The 21874-nt window shown below is 47.6% G+C and overlaps 2 protein-coding genes across 3 annotated transcripts in view; both read left to right on the top strand.

The window, feature by feature from the left end:
* CHUK (component of inhibitor of nuclear factor kappa B kinase complex) overlaps positions 1-682 on the top strand; it is a 31905-nt gene extending 31223 nt beyond the window's left edge. The window contains 1 exon segment of the mRNA XM_040564275.1: positions 257-682. Within this exon segment, the coding sequence (XP_040420209.1) occupies positions 257-283 (27 nt within the window). The 3' untranslated portion in view covers positions 284-682.
* A 136-nt stretch (positions 683-818) lies between these two features.
* On the top strand, positions 819-19067 carry ERLIN1 (ER lipid raft associated 1). 2 transcript variants are annotated; one of them, XM_040564271.1, is made up of 12 exons: positions 819-997; positions 1319-1442; positions 2777-2858; positions 3324-3370; positions 9509-9570; positions 10554-10679; positions 11867-11940; positions 16222-16280; positions 17311-17402; positions 17943-18032; positions 18309-18388; positions 18591-19067. In XM_040564271.1, exons 2-12 carry the CDS (start codon positions 1330-1332, stop codon positions 18807-18809), a joined length of 1044 nt encoding a protein of 347 aa, XP_040420205.1. In that variant the 5' UTR covers positions 819-997; positions 1319-1329; the 3' UTR covers positions 18810-19067. The 2 variants fall into 2 exon arrangements, with proteins under 2 accessions (XP_040420205.1, XP_040420206.1); XM_040564272.1 differs by having other exon boundaries at positions 855-1081.
* Positions 19068-21874: the final 2807 nt, after the last annotated feature.

Here is a 21874-nt window from a genome sequence, read left to right as displayed (position 1 = left end):
TATTCACAGGATATAATTTCCGAAGTGACAGCACAGTACAACCCGTGACGTGCCTGAGTGCTGTAATGAGGACAGGGAATTTTGCACGGGAGGCAAACCGAGCAGTGAAATTGTGAGGATTTTTTCAGCTGTTCTATCAAAATGATTCTTTTCAGGAGAGCCGCTAGATAGCGAGAACCCTTCGGTCACCGCCTCGCCCGCAGGCATGGAACAGCCGCTTCCTTCACGTCAGCCGTCTCCTTGCTTCTTCTTGCAGGGTTTTGACTGGAGTTGGCTGAAATAGCCTCGGGACCCCCCGTGCCGCTGTCTGCGAGTGCCTGCACGCAGAGAGGTTGCTGGGCTGCCCCGCGCCGTGACGGAGGGGCACAGCAGCCCCCTCGCCTCGCCTTTTGTAACCGCGGCCGAGCTGGTGACAACGGCTGCAGCGGATATACGGGACTGGCACCGGCGGCGTTCGGCGGCCTGCCGCCGTTAAAGCGCCCAGCCGGGCGGCACCGCACCGAGGAAGCAGCCGCCGCTGCCGGGCTCCGCGCTGAGGGGACGGGGCCGGGCCCCGCCAAGGAGGGCGACGGGGGGGGGGGGGGGGGGGGGAACGGGCTGGAGCGGTTCGCGACGTGTGCCGCAGACGCGCGTGTGTTTTAACCCGAGTTTATTGTAAATAAACGCTGCCCCCAGGCCCCCCGCAGCCGTCCTGCCGCCCTGCTCGGGCAACCGGGCCGCGGCCGCGCGCCGTGACGCCATCAGCGGGCGCCTCCCCCGCCGCGCTCCCGCCCCCGGCGGCTGAAGGGAGGGAGGGAGGGGGGCGGAGCCTTTGCGCGGGCGGCGGCGGGACCCGTTGGGCCGCCGGTGCAGCGGGCGCGGCCCGGCCCGGCCCGGCCCGGCCTCACCTTCCGCCGGGGGTGCGGCGTCCAGCGGGCCCGGGCCCGCGCTTCCCTCCTTCCCTCCGTACGGGAGCCCGGCGGGCGCCTCCCCCGGGACGGCTCCGCCAGGTAACCGGGTAAGAGCCGGTCCCGGGTCAGCCCGCAGGGCGACGGTGAGGTGTGCGGCTCCCCGGGGCGGGGGGCGTCGAAGGAAGGTCGCGGTAATTCGGGGCGCGGGGCGGGGGGGGGGGGGGAGACGGAGCGCGGCGGCCGAGGCAGTAACAGCGCTTGGAACGGGGGAGGCCGCCGTGGTGCTGAGCGAGGTCTGCGGGGTGCTGCGGGGACGCCTCCCGCATCGCCGGCCTGCGCAGGCCCTTCCCGTTGCAAAAAGGGCAGCGGGAGGGGAGGCGGGACCTCGGCCCCGCTGTCCCCTGAGCTGCGCCGTGTTTGTCCCGCAGGTGCTGCGAGAATGACCATGGCCCAGGCCGGAGCGGTAGTTGCAGCCGCCACAGGAGTCCTCGTCTTTTTCTTGTACTCCTCCATTCACAAGGTTGAGGAGGGGCACCTGGCTGTGTATTACAGGTACTGTTTCCTTCTGGCGCTCTGAAGGGTTCTGTGGCTTTCCGTAGCTTTTTTTCCAATTGCTATGTTTCTTCCTCGGCCCTTGGACCACGTTTGGAGGTGATTGCTGCTCTCTGATTTTTTCTCAGGATTTCGCTCAGAGATTGGCGGGCTGAGTTGTTTCTGCGCTCTTACACCAACATGGGTCTAGAAAGCCCATCTGTGTACAGAGCAATTATGAACTTTGGTCTTTCTGAATCCTGAGCTACTTTTCGTATCTCTTATGAGATGACTTTTCTGGTCATAACTTGGATTTAAAAGCTTAAAGCGAATGTTCTTGGTCCACTTAGTCCTTTCCTATCTGTAGACCCTCTCCCTCTCATGCTGAGTGCTGTTACCTCTGTCCCAGGCTATCCAGAATATTGACTTAGGACTGAGTTTCACAGGGGGCTTGCAGCTGCTGTGGATAGTCTTTGCAGAGCAAGAGAGAGAGTGGTCGCAGTCACTAAATGCCACCTGTTGACCAGATTTTACTTCAAACTTTAATGAAAGAACAGAGGAATTCAGCACCCAGCCTTTCTGATTTCCTTTTTTTTTCTGCCATGTTTCTGTTACATCCTTTCTACACTTCACATTTGCCATCATGGGCCATTTCCTTTGTGCTGCTTTTTCCTTTTATTACAAGCGTGTTGAAGCAGGATGCTGCAGGAGACATTAATGCACTGAGAGGATTGATCACTTAAGAGTTCTTCTGTGCCTCCTGTCTTTTAACCAACTGTCTGACCACACAAGAGACTGCATATTTGTTTTGTGCTTTGGGTAAGGGACTGTACCGAGTGCCTTGTGGAAATCCAAACTGACAGTATCACACCAATGGCTGGATTTTTCCATGGTTGCCAGTCAACTATTTAGAGAAGAAAAATCTGTGTTCTTGAAGCTCTCTGCAGTGTTGCCAGTGATGGAGGATTTTAGCAATATCTGCTATCTCTAGAAGTTAATTGCTCACAGGACTGAAGAAAATGATTGTCAAGTGGCAACAGACAAGCATCTTATGCAGAATCAGCTCTTTTATAGGCAAGTTGTGTAGTCAGGGCAGTTTGCTTTATGCTCACCAGCTTGCTGTTTGGTATTGTAGTCTATAAGGTTACAGGCCTGCAGTGACTCCTTCTGAGACACCTTGTGTTGATGCTGCAACTTTGGAGCAGGTGAGTAATGTAATTTGCCTTACCACAGCTGTGACTCCTGGCATTTTGAACATACTCTCTCTCTCAGAACCAGCACATAGTATTTTCTGTTTGCTTGAACCTTTTCTCCATTTTCTCTTTTTTTCTGCATTTCTCTTTCTCTCTCTCTAGGGGTGGTGCATTGTTAACTAGTCCGAGTGGACCAGGCTACCACATCATGCTCCCATTCATTACCACCTTCAAATCTGTGCAGGTTAGTGCCTCCTCATCTTGGAAGAGGGTGAGTGGGAGCAAACGTCAGAAGGGATAGGGGTGACGTAGATAACTGGTGTTTCCAGAGGGGCTCAGTGAGTTGGCAGTTGGAGCAACAGCTCCTCAGAAGCCCTTCGTTCCCACCACCTGGGTGCCATAGCGCATGTGCCTTGCTTGAACAAGACATGTCTCGCTTCAGGAAGACGGTCTGCATTTGTGGCCTGATTGTTTGCCAGGAGAGTTGCAGGAAGTATGAGTAGGGAAATGAGCGCAGCTGCATTGTGTCTCCCAAAATGCAGTCAGAACAAAGTCTGTCTTCAGCTCACACCTACAGAAGTCACGAGGGAGGCAGAGGACATGTTTTTGATTCCACATGCCTATGTAATGGTTGTAAGGGACTGGATACTGCGCAATCTTCCTTGGGAACATGGTGTTTTTCTGAGCACTGGTTGTCTTTTTATTTCAGACCACGTTGCAGACTGATGAAGTGAAAAACGTGCCTTGTGGGACAAGGTATGTTTTTTCTTTGTATTTCTTCTGGTGATGAGCAGATGTGTTCTATCGTGTAGGTTGCAACTGTATATAGTACTGTGATACGGAGGCTGAAAAGTAAAGGCACCTACCCTAAAATTGGTCCCAAACATGAACACATACATTATACGTGGAAATTAAGAAGAGGTATGAGAGAGAATGTTCTTGCTTTCACTGGAATCTATGTTCAGAGATCGTTTGCATTTCCAGTGATATTCTCTTAACTTGTTGTATTCTTCGCTCAGTTACTCTGCAAACCCATTGTTGTGCCTTGGACTGCCCTGTGTTTTGCATTATTTCTAGTCTGAGGCTTGTGGCTCATACAAGTGTTGACTCCAGCAGTGGGCAGAAGTAAATAATGAATGGGAAAATAGGAATCCTTCCTCCTTAAGGGGAGATGGTTCATGTCAAAAACAGCTCAAGAAAATGAGTTTCTTGGGATAATTGAGGCATTTTTGGAATAAGCATTTCACCTGACATAAAGGAAGAGGCAGGCTAAAGAGGCAGCCTATGCATGGGTGGCCCTTGCCTGCTTCATAATTAAGTTGATCCTTTTATATGTCCAACAAGTAGAGCAAGAACAGAAGTCGAGGGCAAGTTGAGTTCGGTTGCAGGTTCTGGTCTGTTCGTTCATTCTCAAGTTAAAGGGATCACTGAATCTGTTCCTGCAGGATCAGTCAAAACTGGTGATTCTTCCTATGTTTTAACTGTAATATACTCTTAATATTTCTGTTTTTTTGTTGTTGTTGTTGTTGGTTTTTTGTTTGTTTAAAAAAAAACCCTGCCAGTATGACTTGAATAATGACACATAGCAACCCTGCTGAAATTAAAAGTTGAACACTAGTGACATCCTAAATAAAGCAAAGTTGATTTTGATCTCTTTTTCTTCTTAGAATTAGTTCTTAGAATTATTCCTATAGCAAGTCATGAGATATTGCTTGGGCTTAAATATTAACGTTACATTCTTACGGATTGCTAACAGGTTTAAATTTTAGATCTTAAACTTCTTACAGGAGTGTCTGTAAATAATGCTACTGTTCAGAGCTGCAGCCAGGGCTTTGTTATTAGGTAAAGAATCTTTGGGTGCAAATGAAAAGTAATTGCTGGAAGAGAAGTAAGACTTGTGATTTTTCCATGTCTTAAATGGCACAGTAAAAATAAGTCATCAGAGCAGAGTTTTAACAACGTGTTCAATGCTAACTTTTTTGGCTTATAAGTATCAATAATATTTCACCTGCTGGACTTCGTAAAACAGTGTCACACCTCTGGGCCAGAGATGTTGTCCTGGAAGCCGTCTCAACAGACCAAGCAGAAATTTCTGCAGAAGCTTAACCACGGTAGACATACTGACAGTCAAAATTAAACTGTGTTGCTCTGTCCCTGCTTGAGCAGAGGAGGTTGGACAGGAGATCCAGTGGTCCCTGCCAGCTTCAGCTGTTCTGCAGTTCTGTCATTTAACAGCTAAACTGTGTAGTTTCGTATAGCAAGTTCATTAAGCTCCTGCTAAGTTTCAGAGTTGCAGAATTCAGTTGTGCACTACAAGTCATTGTGAAGTTGCAGGTAATAAGCATGCTCAAATACACCAAACAGCTGCTGAAGCAGTTCTTAGTAATTGAATATACTTCAGACCAAAGGTCCCAGTAGACCTGTCCATTTTTAAGATGTTATTACTAGAATGAGTTTCTGTATTTTCTTTTACACATTTACATTTTCTGCATTTGGAATCAAAGTCCGAAGCCACTCTGTGCCAAAGCTTTGAATCCGAATTTCTGTAATAAAACATTCGTTTATAAGTAATGAAGGGATCAAATCTGAAATTTTACTATCCAGGCTCAAAGTTTGTTACAGGAGTAGACCCTAAACACTTAAAAGTTCTGTAATTGTATTCTGAACCATCATACTTCAAAGGCTGGTTTCTCTTCCACCTTATTCATGTTCCCTGTATCCTCATCTACATTGGGAAGATTCCCAGTGGCTGTGTGGGTGCCCATCTCCAATTTTTGCCTTACTTGTCCCATTTATACTTGACAGTATTAAACGAATATGTTTAATAGAGGTTTTAAAATGTTTTGGCACCAGATGCATGTTTTTCATAAAACAGCTGTCACCCCAGAGACTAAAACCATTTCATTATAGCAGGTATTATGTGCTTTAAGCCATGAAGAAAATCAATTATGTGATTGCCTCTAGTGTCTGAGACTTCTGACTTTCCCTGACAAGAAAATGCGTGCTCAGTTCCTTGGGAAGTTCAGCAGTTTCCTCACAGCATGTCTGTTATCTCTGAAATAAAGGAGAAATCAGGAGAGCTCAAGAAACTAGTTGTAGAAGAGCAATGTATTCCAAAGAACTGACTTGAAGAATACTTCACTGAACGTATTACTTGAGTAATATAATAAACAGGTTGAGAATAGTTTAGTCAAATATTGCATGAGAGAATTAGGTAAGTGGCATTTTTCTTACAAACTTAACTGGAAGGGCTCATGCTAAATATGGTACAGGTTTTACCATGCCAAGAAACAGTAAATAGCCAAGACACTAAGTAGTATTGTTACCCAGGTAACATTAGATGTTTTATTTGTATTAATATTATAGATGTTTTATTTGTAGTATTAGATGTTTATTTGCAAACATGTGAGAGTTGTGCTTGTGCTGAAGATTCTAGGCAGGAACACAGAGTGCTAGAGGAATGCTGCGCTGGGATGGATACCTGTTAGCTAGTCCTGTGGAAAAATGTGTTGTGCAGATTGCAAGTGGATGTGTTAGGTTTATCAGGTCTAACCTTTAAGCCTTGTTTTTATATGCTGTCATTACCTAACCTGGTCTGGTCTTGTCTGTGGTCAGCTCTAGCAGTGAGCATTGAAGGTTTGGTTTTTTTATAGCCTCTTTTATGGCAGCATCCTTAGTTCTTCCCTTGACTTCTGGCCTGGCACAAGCTAAAATCCTGAAATGTACGAGGCTAAGTTCTACTGAAATGCCTGCTAGTGTATGTCAGTCTCCTGTAGCATCCCCTGTACGTTTTCACCTGTCCTGTAAAGTTAGGGATGGCTTTTTTTTTAGTGTGGTTTTTTTTTTTTTTTAGCAGTACCCAGAATAAGAGCATCTTGTTTTGTGACTAGGGCTGACAGGTACTGCTGAAGGTTTGTAGTAGAGACATCGCTACCATGGGTCTCTTTCTAGCTGTGTTCCCTGCAACTTTTCTTGGTTTCATCTCTTAGATGATACAGCAAACTGCCACATGCTTAAACTTCTCCCACATGCACATAGCCAATGTGCTGATTCTCCTTTCAGACTTCCTATGGATTTCTTCTTGTTCCTCTGTCCCTGACTAAAGAGCCTGCTCAGTTCAGGGCTGCTCTGTCTGACCAACCTCGTGAGCAGCTCTGACGTGAGGACCTTGGGCCCCGTGAGTCACCATTACAGAGGCTGCAAATTCCAGTGCATGAGAGGCTGCGGAAACTATGGTGCAGAGTTGTAAGCACTGGAGGTCCCTGCGGGAGCTGCGCTGTAAGAGTCACCCTGCCTTGCATCTGGCAAGGAGCATGCTTTTGTAAATTGGGGTGTTTTTTGAGTGGAAGTCAGTTGCTGAAATGGGAAGACTGTTGTCCGAGATGGCATTTAAGCTGTAGGTGCCAAAGCACAAGTAAAGCAGCTGGATTCTCATCTCAGATCAGTGCATGGTGCTTTGCAAGAACAACTGTCCCCAAACTGCCCAGGATGCTATCTTCTGCAGCCCAGTAGATTACCAGTATCCTCTGTACCAGGCTGTTTGTGAGGAGATCTTGTCTGAGGTGCTCATCTTAAGGACAGTGTGTTACAGTCTGGTTTGGCTCCTGGATCTACATCAGCAAGGTCCAAAGGACCATCCACACTGCCCAGTGTTAGATGAGATGTTTCAAGAGCTGGCTGAATGTAAAACTCAGTGTTAACTACTTTGTAGGCTTGCACCGTCAGTGAGGAAGGAAGTGGCCCGCTTATTCAGCGGGCATGCTTGCTTATGCCCCCTCTGTTGACCCACACTGGTGGCTGGGATCCTTGGAAGAGTTATAGATAGTGTTGGTTGGTCTAGGGTCAGCAGGCAGTCCTTTCTGACCTGAGGTGCCTTTCTTGCACGTGAGGTGATGAGGAGTTGCATATGCATGCTGCACAGGAGACGGATTGTATGAGATGTTATCATTTTGCTTCTAATAGCCCCATAAAATTGAAATGCAAAAAGGACCCCAGTATTAAAATGTGCAGCATTGCTCTACTAGGGGGTTGCGGTGGAAGAAACCCACACTTTCTGCTATGGTTCCTCACCAGGATGTTTTGAAGATAAGCCAGGATGGTAACTGGATTTCCCTGTCCTTGTGGAAGCATTGTGAGGTGACTGGAGCAAATCATTAGGATGAAAGCAGGTTCAGAAAATCCTGCGGAATGCTGTTGGAAGTCACTTGAAATGAGAAATAGTCATTTTTTTGAGCATGGAGGGACAGTTAGAGTGCAGAACAAATGAGATGGAGAAAAATGCACATACTACGTTGTTATAACTGCTCATATAGCTTGACACATCTGCGAAGGACTTTGAAGGCCTGTCTTAAATAAAAGTAATAATAATTCTTAAGAGAGCCAGTAGGAATGACCATGGCCTAGAAAGAAATCTTGAGCAAAAAAAAAGAGAAATTCTCCTTAGAGTATTATCTCACCAGGAAGTAAGTCTCTCTTCAGCCATGAAGGTCTTTTCTGCTGGCTTTTATCTCCCAGCAGACAAGTGCAGTCGATCATTTTTTTCAACTAGCAGCTTACTGTGAAGCACAGTGGTTTGTAGAACAAGCTACGGGCTGTGCCTGGCAGACCTCTCCTGAAAGAACACAGAAATGATTCCCTGTTTCAATCTGCCCACTTGCAATAAGATTTGGCTTAAAACTGGCAAGGTAATTTTTCTGCAAGCTTAACTTTTAACTGATGGAGATTAAGAAGTGCAAAATAAGAAACCAAGTTTGTTGTGGGGAATACATCTGAGTTAAAACACAAGAGAGTCTTAGTTTGGAGCCGGATGAGATCCACATCTAGAGAGCAGCTGACTCTTAATGGTTTCTGCTAAAACTTCTTGTTTGTGCCTTGCCTTTCAACAGAGGGTAAAACTGAGAGAGTATCATACTTTAAAAACGTGCTCTTGAGAGAGTTAAGAGCTGTTGCAAGTTTGTTTTTTCTACACTGCAGAGTATGTGCTTTTCACCTGTGTCATAAACAAGGCCTGAATTTAATGGCATTTAATTTCATAAATTAAAGGTAGGGATGAGCTCTAGGAGAGGCTAAGGTAGTGAAAGGGAGTGGAAGTGTACTGGATGCTTCTTGATGCCTTGGACAGAGGCAAGTTTGGAGACCTTATTAGGATCAGGAGGTCCATGTGCTGATGATGGTTTATTCCCATCTAGTGCCACAGATTTAAAATAAATAGCTAGTGAGTCTTCCTTGGGGGCTGGCTCAGAGCTTTCTCTTCTATTTTGGATTGTCACTGCTGTTGCTCTGGAGTATGAGCAGTAGCTCCAGTAGTCTGTTAGCATTTGGAAGTGCTCGTGAGACCAAGCCCTGCCAACTTTCTCTGGCCCATCTGACAGTGCCTGGTCTCGCCAGGAGGGCCGTGGGTTCCTTCCTATCAGCATCTGGAGGGTTTGTTTGTTTGTTTGTTTGTTTTCTGCAGCAAGAGCTGCGATCTGTCTCCAGTTTTTGTAAAACAGCGGCTGCCCTGCTGCTTGCAGCAGGTGTTACCTGCTGTCCTTGCTGCCTTCCCTTCGTTGTGTTGGACTCCACCTTTCTGATGGTTGCAGCTACGTTCCTGTTTGAGGGTATTTTCCTTTTGTTGGTTGAGTAGGAGATAAGGTGAAGTGAAAGCTGACTTGCAGACTTGTTGAAACAGGCTTTTGATTTATGCAGAGAGAGGGACCAGTCTGTGCAAAGCTGGGGCTTGCTTGCTGCCATCTGATTGCAAAATGCTCAAGAGGTCAGAATTGTTCTGGGTAAAAATTAACTGCAAGTTTCCAACAGTTTGGTAAAAAAGAGAAAAAAGACAACTTTGCTTTAAACGCAGACCAGTGTTAACAATTTAATTAGTAATCCATTAACTCTCTTTTTCACTTGTAGTGGCGGTGTTATGATCTACATTGACCGAATAGAAGTTGTGAATAAATTGGCACCATATGCAGGTATTTTCCTGTCCTGTTTCAACAAGCAGCACTGTGACTGTTTTCACTCATCCTCTAGCAGCTCTGTCTTGGTTTGCAACACTGCTTCCTTTTTTTCTGTCTTAGTACCTTTGTGGTTCCCATCACTTAGTTTCATATTTGTGTCTGCAAGCTTTTCAAAGAGCCGTAGATTTGCAGAGATGACAGTAAATTCTAGGACTGCTTCTCCCCTGAAGGATTTTATACCTGTGCGTGTTAGGCTGCTTGTGGCAAGTGCTAGAGCAATCCTATTTCTTGGAGCTGAAGAGAAGGCAGACCTGTGAAACTCAGTGTACACAGCAAAGCTCCCAGCTGCTTGCCAGCTCAACTACTGAGACCATTACAAAGGCAAATCCCATGTAGGAGCTTCTTAACTTATTTCACCAGCTGCCAAGCCCAAAGACCCAGACAGCTTTTCTTCAGCAGCATAGTTTAATGCAAAACTCTTGTGTTATTGAGGCATTTTTCGTGTTACAGTTGTGGGAATTATGCTTTTTTTCCACTTTTTTCTAGTGTCCTTTCCTATACATGTGGGTCCTGGACGGGCTTCATTTGTTTATGCTGATCATAAAACAGGACAATGTTTGACAAAATGTGTTGTTGTATTGACTCATCTCTTTGAAGTCATGTAACCCCAGCAGTGCTTGTGGAGAGGACCACTGTGGGTTTCTCCTCTGACCTCCCTCCCACTTGCAGCAGGCATATCACGAACAGCCAGTCTGGGCAGTTGTGGCTGTGTCCGACCAAGTCCTGACACATCTAAAGATGGCGGTCCCCCACCTCTCTGGTGACCTACTGCTGCACTACTTTCCTGATGTCTTTCCTGAGTAGTGCTGCACTACTTTCCTAATGTCTTGAGCTGTCATTTTGAGGTTCAGGCATTGCAGAAAGCCGTACATGTCAACGGAGTCACTGGATGCGATCGATGCTGGTGGTGAGCTGTGATAATTCTCTTATTTCCTCAGTGTATGATATTGTGAAAAATTACACTGCGGACTACGATAAGACCCTGATCTTCAATAAAATTCATCATGAGCTGAATCAGTTCTGCAGTGCTCATACTCTTCAGGAAGTATACATCGAGCTGTTTGGTAAGTGGATGGCAGCTGGACACACCCACCGAGGTCTGTGTAGTCTCCCTCTTCTGCTGTGGAATATGTTACAGCAGTGTCCTGTGAGCAAACAGCCTCGGTACTGAAGTTGTAGTCTAGAAACCATCTCCTTATATATCTGTATGCCACTTCCTTTTTAGGTTCACTCCTTAATGATTTGGATTTCTTTGTCTTACCCCATCTATATGTGCAATTTGATTTGTCCCCTTCCACTTAGGACTGAGTTCTGGATATACTAAGTAGCTTCTCTGCTATTGTGCATGGAGTCATGCTCATTGTCTTCGTTATGATGATGCTTCTGTCTTGTTCACTTATATTTTTCAGCCTGTTGCTGAATTAACTTCTTTACTTTAAAAGCTTAATTCTGACTGTTGGCAGGGAAGAGCCAGAAGGGATATGCTTGCAGTTCATTGCACTGCTCTAGTTTTTTCACAAGGGGGTATCAGTCATTCAGGAATTATCCCATTTAATGTTCTGCTCCTGGGATCCAGTGCCCTGACCTTGGCATATACCCATGGCTCCAAAGACATAACAGCATTATGTTCCTTCTTGAGGGAAGGAGCAGGGGAAAATGGATTTATCACTTTGTAAGGTGAAAGGCTGTCAGACTTTTAATGTTAAGAAACAGTAGATCTTTGAATGCTATACTTGGACTTGCCAAATATCTGTAGTCAGAGAGGAGTTTTCTGATGGTACATGCAGTTTAATCCCATTGTAACTGTCCAGTTTAGTGGAAAAACCTTCCTGGAGATTGGAAGTGACAGAAATACATTTTTTTTTCAGTAGCAAGTATTGGATCCAGCATGTCCCTCAAGACCTAAGGCAGAGTTTGCTGTTGGCATGGCTCTGGCTAGGGAGGGATGGACTTCTGCTGTGGGCTCTGGGTATGTTTGCTTTCTGAGACCCTGAAAGCCACTTACCCTCAGCTCAGGTATCATGAGTTCTTCAGCAGTTGAACTTTTCCAGAGACACTAGTGTGTGGTTCTTATGGCTCTACTCTTGGGAATATTTTCCAGGGAGTATAGGAAGGGAAGCAATGTACTCAGAAAGTCTTTTTATCTTGCACCATAGAGATGCCTCTTCAAAGCCAGCTGACTTGTTGCCACACAAGGTGTAGGAGAAATGGTGATAAAAGCTAACTGGTCTCTCTCTTGTCCTCCAAACAGATCAGATAGATGAGAATCTGAAGCTGGCCCTGCAGAAAGATCTCAATGTCATGGCGCCAGGTCTTACTATCCAGGTAGGTTCCTTGCCTAATGAAACTTTTTTTTTTCCCCACCTCTCATTTGCTCACGTTTTATTGGATTGAAGAAGTTTCTTGCTTCTGTTTTCCACCTCGTGAAATAGTTGAGCCTGGAGATGTGAGGTTTTTCAGTTGAAGACTGTCCATGTAACAGTTACCACTTTGAAATGCTGTGAATCCTGGTTATTTTCTGTTCATGTTTAATGTTAGAAAATCATCTTTAGTCTTAGGCTATGGGACCTGCCAGTTTTTGTCATGTTGAAGTTCAGGGCAACCAACTGGGAAAACCTTAGGCTTGCAAGGGCTAAAATGGAAATCTCTGGAAACTTCCACTGTGGGGAAGAATGAAACTAAATCTGTTTTGCAATTGTTATTGCCACATTTAGCTAAGCTGGCTGTGCAGGGATAGAGGGCCTCCCTTTGGCAGCATATGAAGTGCTGCAATAAATATTACTTTCCGCTTTAAGGCTTATTTTTGCCATAGGCTGCTCTGTTGACAAGAGTCAACCACAGGCAGTATCTTACCAAAAAAGATGAGATGGCTCTGCTCTTCCAAATATCCAACTGTACATTGTCCACAGCATTCCTATGGTGGATTATCATAAAACAAAATTACCATCATGAGGAAAAGCTCAGATCTTTTCTTATTATTTCTTAATAATTCATAGAATCATAGCATGGTTTGGGTTGGAAGGGACCTGGAAGATCATCTACTTCCAGGCCCCCTGCCATGGGCAGGGACACCTTCCACCAAATCAGGCTGCTCAAAGCCCCATCTGGGCTAGCCTTGAGTACTTCCGGGGATGGGACATGCACATCTTCTTGGGACAACCTGTGCCACTGTCTCACCACCCTCGTAAGTAGAGAGTTCTTCCTTACATCTAATCTACCGTCTTTTAGTTTAAAGCCATTACTCCTTGTCCTATCACTACACTCCCTGATAAAGGGTCCCTCCCAATTCATTATTGAAAAGGTGGTGTTAGAGGGATTTAACAGCATTTATTTCAAGGTTCTATTAAAACTATTTAACGTAGATGAAACTTTGACAAATCCTCCAAGTTGCTTGATAAAAAAATTTTATTTCCTAAGTGGAACGTTGACCACAGTCTGAAGAGTTGGAATTGCTAGTCGGTCAAGGGAAGTGATTGTCCTGCTCTGCTCTGCTCTGCACTGGTGCGGCCTCACCTCGAGTACTGTGTGCAGTTCTGGGCACCACAGGACAAAAAGGATGTAAAACTGTTGGAGAGTGTCCAGAGGAGGGCTACAAAGATGGTAAAGGGCCTAGAGGGGAAGACGTATGAGGAACAGCTGAGATCATTTGGCCTGTTCAGCTTGGAAAAGAGGAGGCTGAGGGGAGATCTCATCGCGGCCTACAGCTTCCTCACGAGGGGGAGTGGAGGGGCAGGCGCCGACCTATTCTCCTTAGTCACCGGTGACAGGACCTGTGGGAATGTTGTCAAGCTGAGGCAGGGGAGGTTTAGGCTAGACGTCAGGAAGAGGTTCTTCACCGAGAGGGTGGTCGCACACTGGAACAGGCTCCCCAGTGAAGTAGTCACTGCACCAAGCCTGTCTGAATTTAAGAAGCGATTGGACTGTGCTCTTAGTCACATGGTCTGAATTTTTGGGTAGACCTGTGCGGTGCCAGGAGCTGGACTTGATGATCACTATGGGTCCCTTCCAGTATTCTATGATTCTAAGATATTCTATGATTCTAAGAGAAGCGGAGGCCAGTGGATAGTAAGAAGGTGTCTAGGGACAGTGTCATAGGGCTGGCTTTTGCACTTTCCTTCAGATAGCAGCACAGTCTGGGGCTTTTCCTATGTGTCTGGACACAAACGGGTGCATCTTGGGAAACAAAAATGTGCAACTGGAAACCTATGCCTGTTTGCAGTCCCGTGGCTTGTTGGGGATAGCTCACGAGAGATGAGACACCGTGTAGGTAAAGACCAGGCAAACGCTGGGTATGGTGTGGTCCTTTTCTGTTACAGACCTTAACCCTAGCTGGGCGAAGAATGAAGGAGGTAAAGCTGCATGTGGAGAAGCAGAGGAAGCATCATTATCACTAGTACTCATGGAGAGCTTTAACCACTGACATATTTTTTGGAAGGGCAGAAAGGGTTGGCTGCAGGCAACACCAGATTTTCTGAAGGGTGTTGAATACAGATTTTGGCACTGGTGAGTACAGCTGACTGTAGGAGATGCTCTGCTGGACCTTTTAGAAGCAAGATCTGGTTCAGAGGTGAAGTCAGATAGCAGTGTTGTCTGTAGCAGCTGTGAGGTGGTAAGTTCAAGGTCCTTAGAGAAGCAATATGAACAGGAGAATATATAGGCCTGGACTTCAAGAGAACAGAGTTCACTTTGTGTAAGATCTGTTTGGCAGGGTCCCATGAGTGACTACCATGGATGACCAAGGGGAGCAGGAGTCTGCTTCACTGTCAAGGACATCCCAAATTGTGGAAAGTCTAGTAGGTGAGATAGGAGGCTGGTATGGATGAACACAGTGCTCCGAGCTGAGCTGAAAAGTGAAAAGCCTACAAAAGGGGATAGGTGAGCTGGGGCTTGGACCTAATGGTGGATGTGCAGGGCAACATAAAGGGCTTCAGAGGCGCATCCAAGCGAGAGGAAGGCTCAAGAAGCCATGGGCCTACTGTACTGTGGGGCAGGGGACGTGGTGACCAAGAACATGGAAAAGGCTCACGTACTTGGCACCTTCTTTGCCCATCACTTCTTTCCAGCATGGCCTGCCCTCAGACTGCCCAGGTCCTTACCCTGCTGCCAGAGTCTGCAGAGGTAAAGCATTGCCTGCAGTAGAAGATGATTGAGCATAGAAACCACTTAGGCAGATGGGAATACACAAATGGGTGGAACCAGGGGGGATGCATCCAAGGGGTCTGAGTTGCTGCCTCCTGACATTGTGAAGCTACTCACTTATCTTTGAAAGGTTACGGCCAGCAAGGGAGGTTCCTAATAACTGTGAAAAGGAATCTTTGACCATGTTTGAAAAGCCACGCTTCTGGAAACCAGTCTTTGTTTTGGTGCAGGTGGTATTACAGAGGTAGAAATAATATACCCCTATGCAGCCTGCTGTGGCTGGGAGCATGAGGGAGTTGCTTCAAGGTGAGCTTTCTGCATGCAGAACCTTTCCAGGGACTTGGAGAGGCTTTGTTCCTGTCAGGAGCTTAAAAAAAATCCTTTCGCTGAAAGTTGTTCTGGTCTGATGTCCCATAAATCTGCTTGCTTTGCTTGTTTAGGGAAGCAGCAGTTGTTCCTGAGTGTCTTCTTGTGATGCCAGGCTGGCTGCTTCTCTCCAGGCAGGATGCGTGTAACAGGGTTGGAGTACCTGTCATACAAACGTTTCCCTTTCTCTTACCACCTGCAAAGACTTGTTTCGGATGTGCCCGTGTGATGTTCCCCTCTGTGGAAGTTCAGATCTGTTCTTTGCAGGTTTGTTGGCCCCAGAGAGAAGTCAGCAGCAGGTTCAGTGCTAGGCCTGCAGTGGAGGTGGAACAGGAGGGTTGTGAAGCTGTTGTACTGCCATGGACTGTGTTAATCTCCATCTTGCAAAGCTCCCTAATGAACCAGGCAGCACATGGGCTGGGAGGCATCAGCTCTTGGTCTTATCTCTAGATGTTTCCTTCCTGTTTCAGAGGGAGCCCTCTGCAGAGCAGCTCAGCAACTGGCTCTGCCTCTGGCCACGTAGTATCAGTATTGCCATGCAAATCGCTCTTGGTGATCAGCGGTCACATGCAGCAGCTGTGCCCAGCTGCCTCACATGCCCTGCTGCTCTCCTGTCTTCACTGCAATGTCTGTCATTGCATGGTAGCTTCTGCAAGCTTTTCTCCTAGAAAACTCATTACTGAGCTTGTGGCTCTGCCTCTGTTTGCAATTCTTACTCCTGCAATTTAATTTCATTGGGTTGGTGAGCCCCTTTCTTGAGCACTATTTTGGGAACTGTTGTCTGGTGATGCTTGAGGAGTCTTCCCATCTGTGGGATGGAGAGCTGGGCTTCTGACAGAGCTGGTGAACCTCTTTAGGAGTCTTTTCTACATTCATTACTTCATCACTTTGGTTTCATTAAAGGTGCAGAGACAGGAAATAAAATGTAAGGTACTTGTCTAAAAGTGGCTGTACTCAACTGTGTTGTACACAAGGACTGGAATCCTCTATGTGTGGTCTTGGGTTAATTTGAAGATGTCCAGTTTTGCAAAGACATTTCGTAGCTATGCAGATCTCATCAAAATGTTTAATCTAAAATGCACCCACTTTTTTTTTCCATAGGCTGTTCGTGTTACGAAACCCAAAATCCCAGAAGCCATCCGAAGAAATTTTGAACTCATGTGAGTAGCAACACCTAAAACTGTATGAATTGGTTTGGAAGGCATAAGTGTATTGTTAGAAGACTCTAACCTCGTGTTCAGAAGGTGAGAGGTGGACTCTAGCCATGCAGTTGCTTGGTTAGGTACACCTGTGCAGTCTTTTTCCATTTCCATATCTCTTTCACTCTGAAGCCTTTTAGCCTTTCACGGTTATTAGATGGTTAGTCTGTAGCAAGGCTACCTTACTGCTCCGGTATGGAGGGGACACTGATCTATAGAGAACCTGTAGAAGATTGATAAAATGAATTCAGGGTTCTGGAGTCCTTGTGCTTTGCTTGCAAGCTCCTGTCTGCAAACTTAAAGAATCATAGAAAGATTTTAGTTTGATACAGACCTGTGGAGATCTCCTGTCCAAACCCCTTCCCAAAGCAGGGCCAACACCACAGTTCCTTGGGGCTGTATCCCAGTGCATCAGGGTTGTCTCCGAGGGCAGAAACGCCCTGCTTGCATGGGAAGGGCTGTCTCCTCGGGGCTGTGTCTGGTGCTACAACTTGTGCTGGTGCCTCCAGTGCTCTCACTGTACCCTTGGGAGCAGGGTCTGGCCCCAGCATCTCCAGGACCCCCTTGAGCCAGAGGAGATGCCCTCGGGACCCTGGTGCCTCCTTGCCTGCAGCTGAGCAAGCCCTGCTTCTGCATCCTGGCCACACATACCGCCCCCCCCGCCATGTACATGTTTTCCACCCACCATCACCAGAACCTCCCCGGGTTTGCTTCTGTTTGTCGATGTCTCCTTTGCAGTGGGGGGCCTCAAACCATATGCAGTGTCCAGATGTGGCCTCACCAGTGCCAAATAAAGAGGAGGAATAATCCCTTCCATTGATCTGCTGGCAATGCATGTGCTCATGCAGCTGAAGACAGAGCTAGCCTTCATTGCTGCAAGGGAATGCTACTGACATCTGGTCAACATCTTCCCACCCAGGCATCTAGTGCCCTTGTTTGTAGAACTGCTCCCCTGCTCTGTTTTCATGCAGTATTGTCTTCTGCCCTGCAGGGAGGCTGAGAAGACCAAGCTGCTCATTGCAGCCCAGAAGCAGAAGGTAGTAGAGAAGGAGGCAGAGACAGACCGGAAAAAAGCGCTTATTGGTAAGTGAGCAGTCAGTACCAGCAGACTGGGGCTAGACAGAGTTTCCATTCCTGCATCCCCCAGGAAGCTGGTACAGGACCTTGTCCTGATGGAAGCTGCACCAACAGTCAGAGACAGTAGAAAACAGGAGTGTTTATGTTGCTGTATCTACTTCCCACCTCCCTCCCCACAGCAGCAGAGCAAAGAGTGCCTCCATCCTACAGCACGGCTGCTGCTGGAACAGGTCAAGAGTTAACGGCTCTGCCAGCAAAACTGATTGGGCTTTAAAATGTCCCCAAGTCAGAGAACGTTGACATACTTGTAAAAGGAGTGTCAGCCAGTTCAGTACTAGAAGCATCAGCACTATTGTCCTTCTATAACTGTTGCTCGAAGCATAAATGCACTGAACCTATACAGGACCATAGGACCCAAGCAGAAAGGGAGGCAGCGGAGGGCAAATCACTTGCGTGGCAGCATGTCCCTGACCAGGGCTGGGGTCAGGGTGCTGATGCTCAGGCATTGAGAAGCGAATATCTGAGATGAGCCTGTTGTGATTGCAGAGGCAGAGAAGGCTGCTCAGGTGGCCAGGATTCACTATCAACAGAAGATTATGGAGAAGGAAACTGAGAAGCGAATTTCTGAGATTGAAGGTAACCGTGGTGCTGGCATGCTGCTGGGGGCATCTTTCAGCCTAAGGGTGGTTGCGGGTCGAGAAACCCCAAACTGGGCTCACAAGCAGTACTGTCCTACAAAAATAATAAAGGGTGCAGTAGCATGAGATTACCTCTCCAAGAAGCCAGAAGTGGAGGTGCCTGGCAGCAGAGCTGTTGCAGGTACACCTGGGTCATCTTGTCCCATGCTGGGCATGCTGTACTTGTTCACTTGCTAATGCTTCTTTTCCTGTCCATCCTCTGTTGCTGTGTTAGATGCTGCATTCTTAGCAAGAGAGAAAGCAAAAGCAGATGCAGAGTATTACACTGCTCGGAAGCTGGCTGATTCCAACAAGGTGAGCACTTGAAAGCTGGTCAGAAGAGGACTTGCTTACTCTTCCTCTGCACAGACTAGGTTCAGGTGGGCAGCATTGAAAAAAAAACCACTTGATTTAACAGCCCACATTCCAATTTCCAGGAAGCAGCTACCTGAGATGAAATCTAATGATGCCAGTCCTAGAAAGTTGTCTCTTACAGTCTCTGGTTTCTTTTTTGTAGCTGAAACTTACCCCAGAGTATCTGGAACTAATGAAGTATCAGGCGATAGCTACGAACAGCAAGCTGTATTTTGGTGACAGCATCCCCAATGTGTTTCTGGATTCCTGTGCCTTTCAGCAAGCTGAACTGAGGACTGCCCAAGAAACCAGCCTTTCTTCACAGGAAGTCCCAGACACCTCTGCAGAAAGCCACCTCAAACCAAAGGAAAGTACTGGCTGACAGAGGTAGAAAGAGACCTGGTGTAGTTTGACAGCTTACCCAGCTGTGAATGGGGATGTTGCCCTGTGCTGGTGGGGCAGATGTGGCATATGTGGACATCTTGCATATAGGTGGCAGTTGGGTTGATTTTCTTCTAGCAGCACGTTGCAAGTGCTCTGCCTCTTCCGTTTCTTCCCTATTAAATTGGTGCTTCCAAATGAGGGATAATCCTGTACTAACATACCTATACTGGAATATTAAAAGACGGACACCAGGAAAGCCTTCTGCAGTAGGTGCAATTATTTAGCAAGCATTACCCTTGAGGTAGGATATGTGGCTTTGAGGGCGACGTGGCTGCGCACTGGTTGTTCCACAGTGCTCTCGCTGAGGCTAAGCAAAGAGTTTTCCTTCGTCTTGCCGGGGAAGCTTCACTTTGTGGACTCCAAGGCAGATTTATGCCTACGGGACATAACTCTCCTCAAGGACTCTGTTGTTGGCCAGCAGAGGCTGCCTGTTCCTGCTCAGGGCAAGACCCAGCAAGGAGTGGTTTGGTGTGGAATAGATTATTTGAATAGGATCTGCATAGCCATAAACTTTTCCTTTCCTGTAGGCAGTGGAAAGTAGATAACTCAGAGCAAGCAGTCTCTGATGGGGTTCTGTAACTCCCTTTCTCCAAGCAAGAGCCTCACGTTGGGTGGCCATGACTGACTGCAGTACACTTCACCTGGGTGGCTGGGTCTCACCTTGCTCCGTAAACCAGAATTCAGAGTGCATGGAACACCTCAGAGCAGCTGGTTGGGAACAGAGGGTCCAGAGCTGGGAAATCTTTGGTCAGACTGCAGCTTCCCTCTAGGTCTTTTCATCACAGAAAGGGTGCTGAATTTCCATGGCTTTGACTTGCTGCAAAGCGAAGGGAGAGAAGTGATGAGAGATGCAAGAAATTCTTGGGGTGGAGTGCAGGAGTCTTGTCATTATCCTGCTCCTCAGATGGCCTTCTGTTACAGACCACTGCCAGGCAGAGAACCAGGTGCCTGAGGTCAGCAGGCAGCCTGTCCAGCCCAGTGCTGCTTTGCACTCTCCATCCCACTTGTGCAGTTGACCCTGCTCTGCAGCAGATTGATTCCTCAGCTGCAAAGCTGGCAGGGCATTGCCACTCCCCAGAGCAGCATTCATCACTCCAAGAAGCTGGACCTGCCTTGTACATCCTTGACCAGCTGCAGTGGGGAGTCTGTCTCCAGTCCCGCAGGCACTGGCTGGGCTTTGCTGCCTCCCAGGCTTTTGACTCATCAGCGATGCTGGCGGGATGACCTCCTCCCCTGGCATGTGTTGTGATGTACCCATTTCCCTGCTCCCTGTGTATCACTTTAGGGTGAGAGAAGAGGCATGCAGCAAAGGTGAATTTCCTTGTGGGGGATGAAATCTGCTTGTATAATCTGCTTTCCTCTTTTCTTCCATGCTCCCCTTTGCCTATGAGGATGTGCTTGTTTCTAGAACCTCTTTCTTGTTGTGTTCTGTGACAGTCTCAGAAGATGATGTCTGGAGAAGCCACTGGCAAAGACCTGAGCCAGAAGGCCATGCCCCTGCTTGCAGTGCTGTCTGCCTCTTAACCCACTGCATGTTCAGAGACCACCTCTCCTCCACGTGCCTTGGATATCTGTACGTTCCTGCTTTTCTGTCCATAGCACCATCTACAGTCTTCTGGCAAGGGAAGGAACTTACTTAGCTTTTGCCTTGGTGGAGCATTCAATCCAGAATGAACAACATGAACATGTCTGCTAATGATCTCCCCAGGTAGTTGTGTGTGCGTCAGTCCTTCCGGTGCTATTTTGCTTATGCTGTTTAGCTTCGTTGGCTGAAAGGATGGTGGTGTCACCCTCTGAGGAAGTTCTGTAACATAGGGTGCCTTACCCTTTCTCAGTTCCTGCCCAGCTGCTTCTCATCCATCTCTGGAATAGAGCAGGGATATTTTGACCCTTTCTTTCCTCCATCTGCAGACTCCCAATGCCTAGTTATTACTCTGCTTCAGGATGCATGTGCATGGCACATGGGTTGCATGCCTCTGTGCAATGTACAGATGCAATGCCTGGGGACTGCCAAGCAGAGCTTTTGCAGGGGGAGCTTGTCTCTTTGCTGCCAAAGGCTTTGGCAAGCAGTGTCGTCCTGCTGCAGAGCAGAGATGGAAAGGTGCTGATGGCCAGGGATTGCTGAGGGCCCTGAGGACTCCTCGTGGAGGTGGGGAAGCAGGAAGGGTGCTGAAATCCCATGGCTGGTGATGGGAGAGGAACAGGCAGGCACAGAGTTAGCCTTTCTAAACCCGACAGGGCCTGCCCCTGGGGAAGGGTACAGGCCAGAGGTGGGGTGGCAGCATGCTTTGTGGCTGTGGTGACTGGAGTGGCTTCTGGAAGTACTGTTGGATTTACAGGACCCCCTTTTCCCTGTGGGAAGGCCTTTTAGGAGCTAGTGGAGTCACATCTCAGCTCTTCAGTGTTGCTGGCTTGCAGCAGTTGCTTTGCAGCAGAAACACGGCCTCTCCTTGTCAATTTGGTTGGCTTGTGAGATGAATGCAGGCTTTCTGTGAACAGAGGCCGTCCTTAGAGGGGTTACAGAATTGCCTGGGGTTAGGCATTGCTTACTGCTGGCGTCAGACCCCAGGGGTCATGCCACAGGTGAGCAGACAAGGGTGGGTTATGCTAGCCTGGAGGTTCTGGGGAGCAAGGGCATCAGGCAACCTCGAACTGACACCAAGGCAGCTTGCAGATAGCTACAGTAAGACCCCCACACAGGGAGAAGGGTAGCTAGTGCAGGAAGGGTTGAGCCATCTCCTACCCCTGCAGCCATCCAGGTGTGTGTGTGGGCTTGCCACCAGTGGCTGGCACTCTGGCTAAATGTTGTCCCCATCTGGCCAGGTGTGCATCTGCCACCTCCACCCCTTGTCTTGTGGACCGGTGATCGATGCTCCTGGGGTTTGCGATCCTGCAGCAATATCTGCATGATGCTCGGTACCCTGCACAAAAGCCTCCAACCCCACTTGATGGAGAAGCCTGAGTGGATGTGCAGAGGGTGAGGTGCCATGGCTGGCAGCTGAA

The sequence above is a fragment of the Cygnus olor genome, chromosome 7, assembly GCF_009769625.2.
Source record: "Cygnus olor isolate bCygOlo1 chromosome 7, bCygOlo1.pri.v2, whole genome shotgun sequence".
NCBI classification, from domain to species: domain Eukaryota; kingdom Metazoa; phylum Chordata; class Aves; order Anseriformes; family Anatidae; genus Cygnus; species Cygnus olor.
The sequence above is the reverse complement of the archived record's forward strand: the minus strand, read 5'-3'. Positions and strand labels throughout refer to the sequence as shown.

Excerpts from the sequence above, each read along its gene's own strand:
- ERLIN1 (XM_040564271.1), top strand. The coding sequence starts at position 1,330 with ATGACCATGGCCCAGGCCGGAGCGGTAGTTGCAGCCGCCACAGGAGTC. Across the intron at positions 3,371-9,508 it reads AACGTGCCTTGTGGGACAAG|TGGCGGTGTTATGATCTACA; the intron begins GTATGTTTTTTC and ends TTTCACTTGTAG. Across the intron at positions 18,389-18,590 it reads AGCTGGCTGATTCCAACAAG|CTGAAACTTACCCCAGAGTA; the intron begins GTGAGCACTTGA and ends TCTTTTTTGTAG.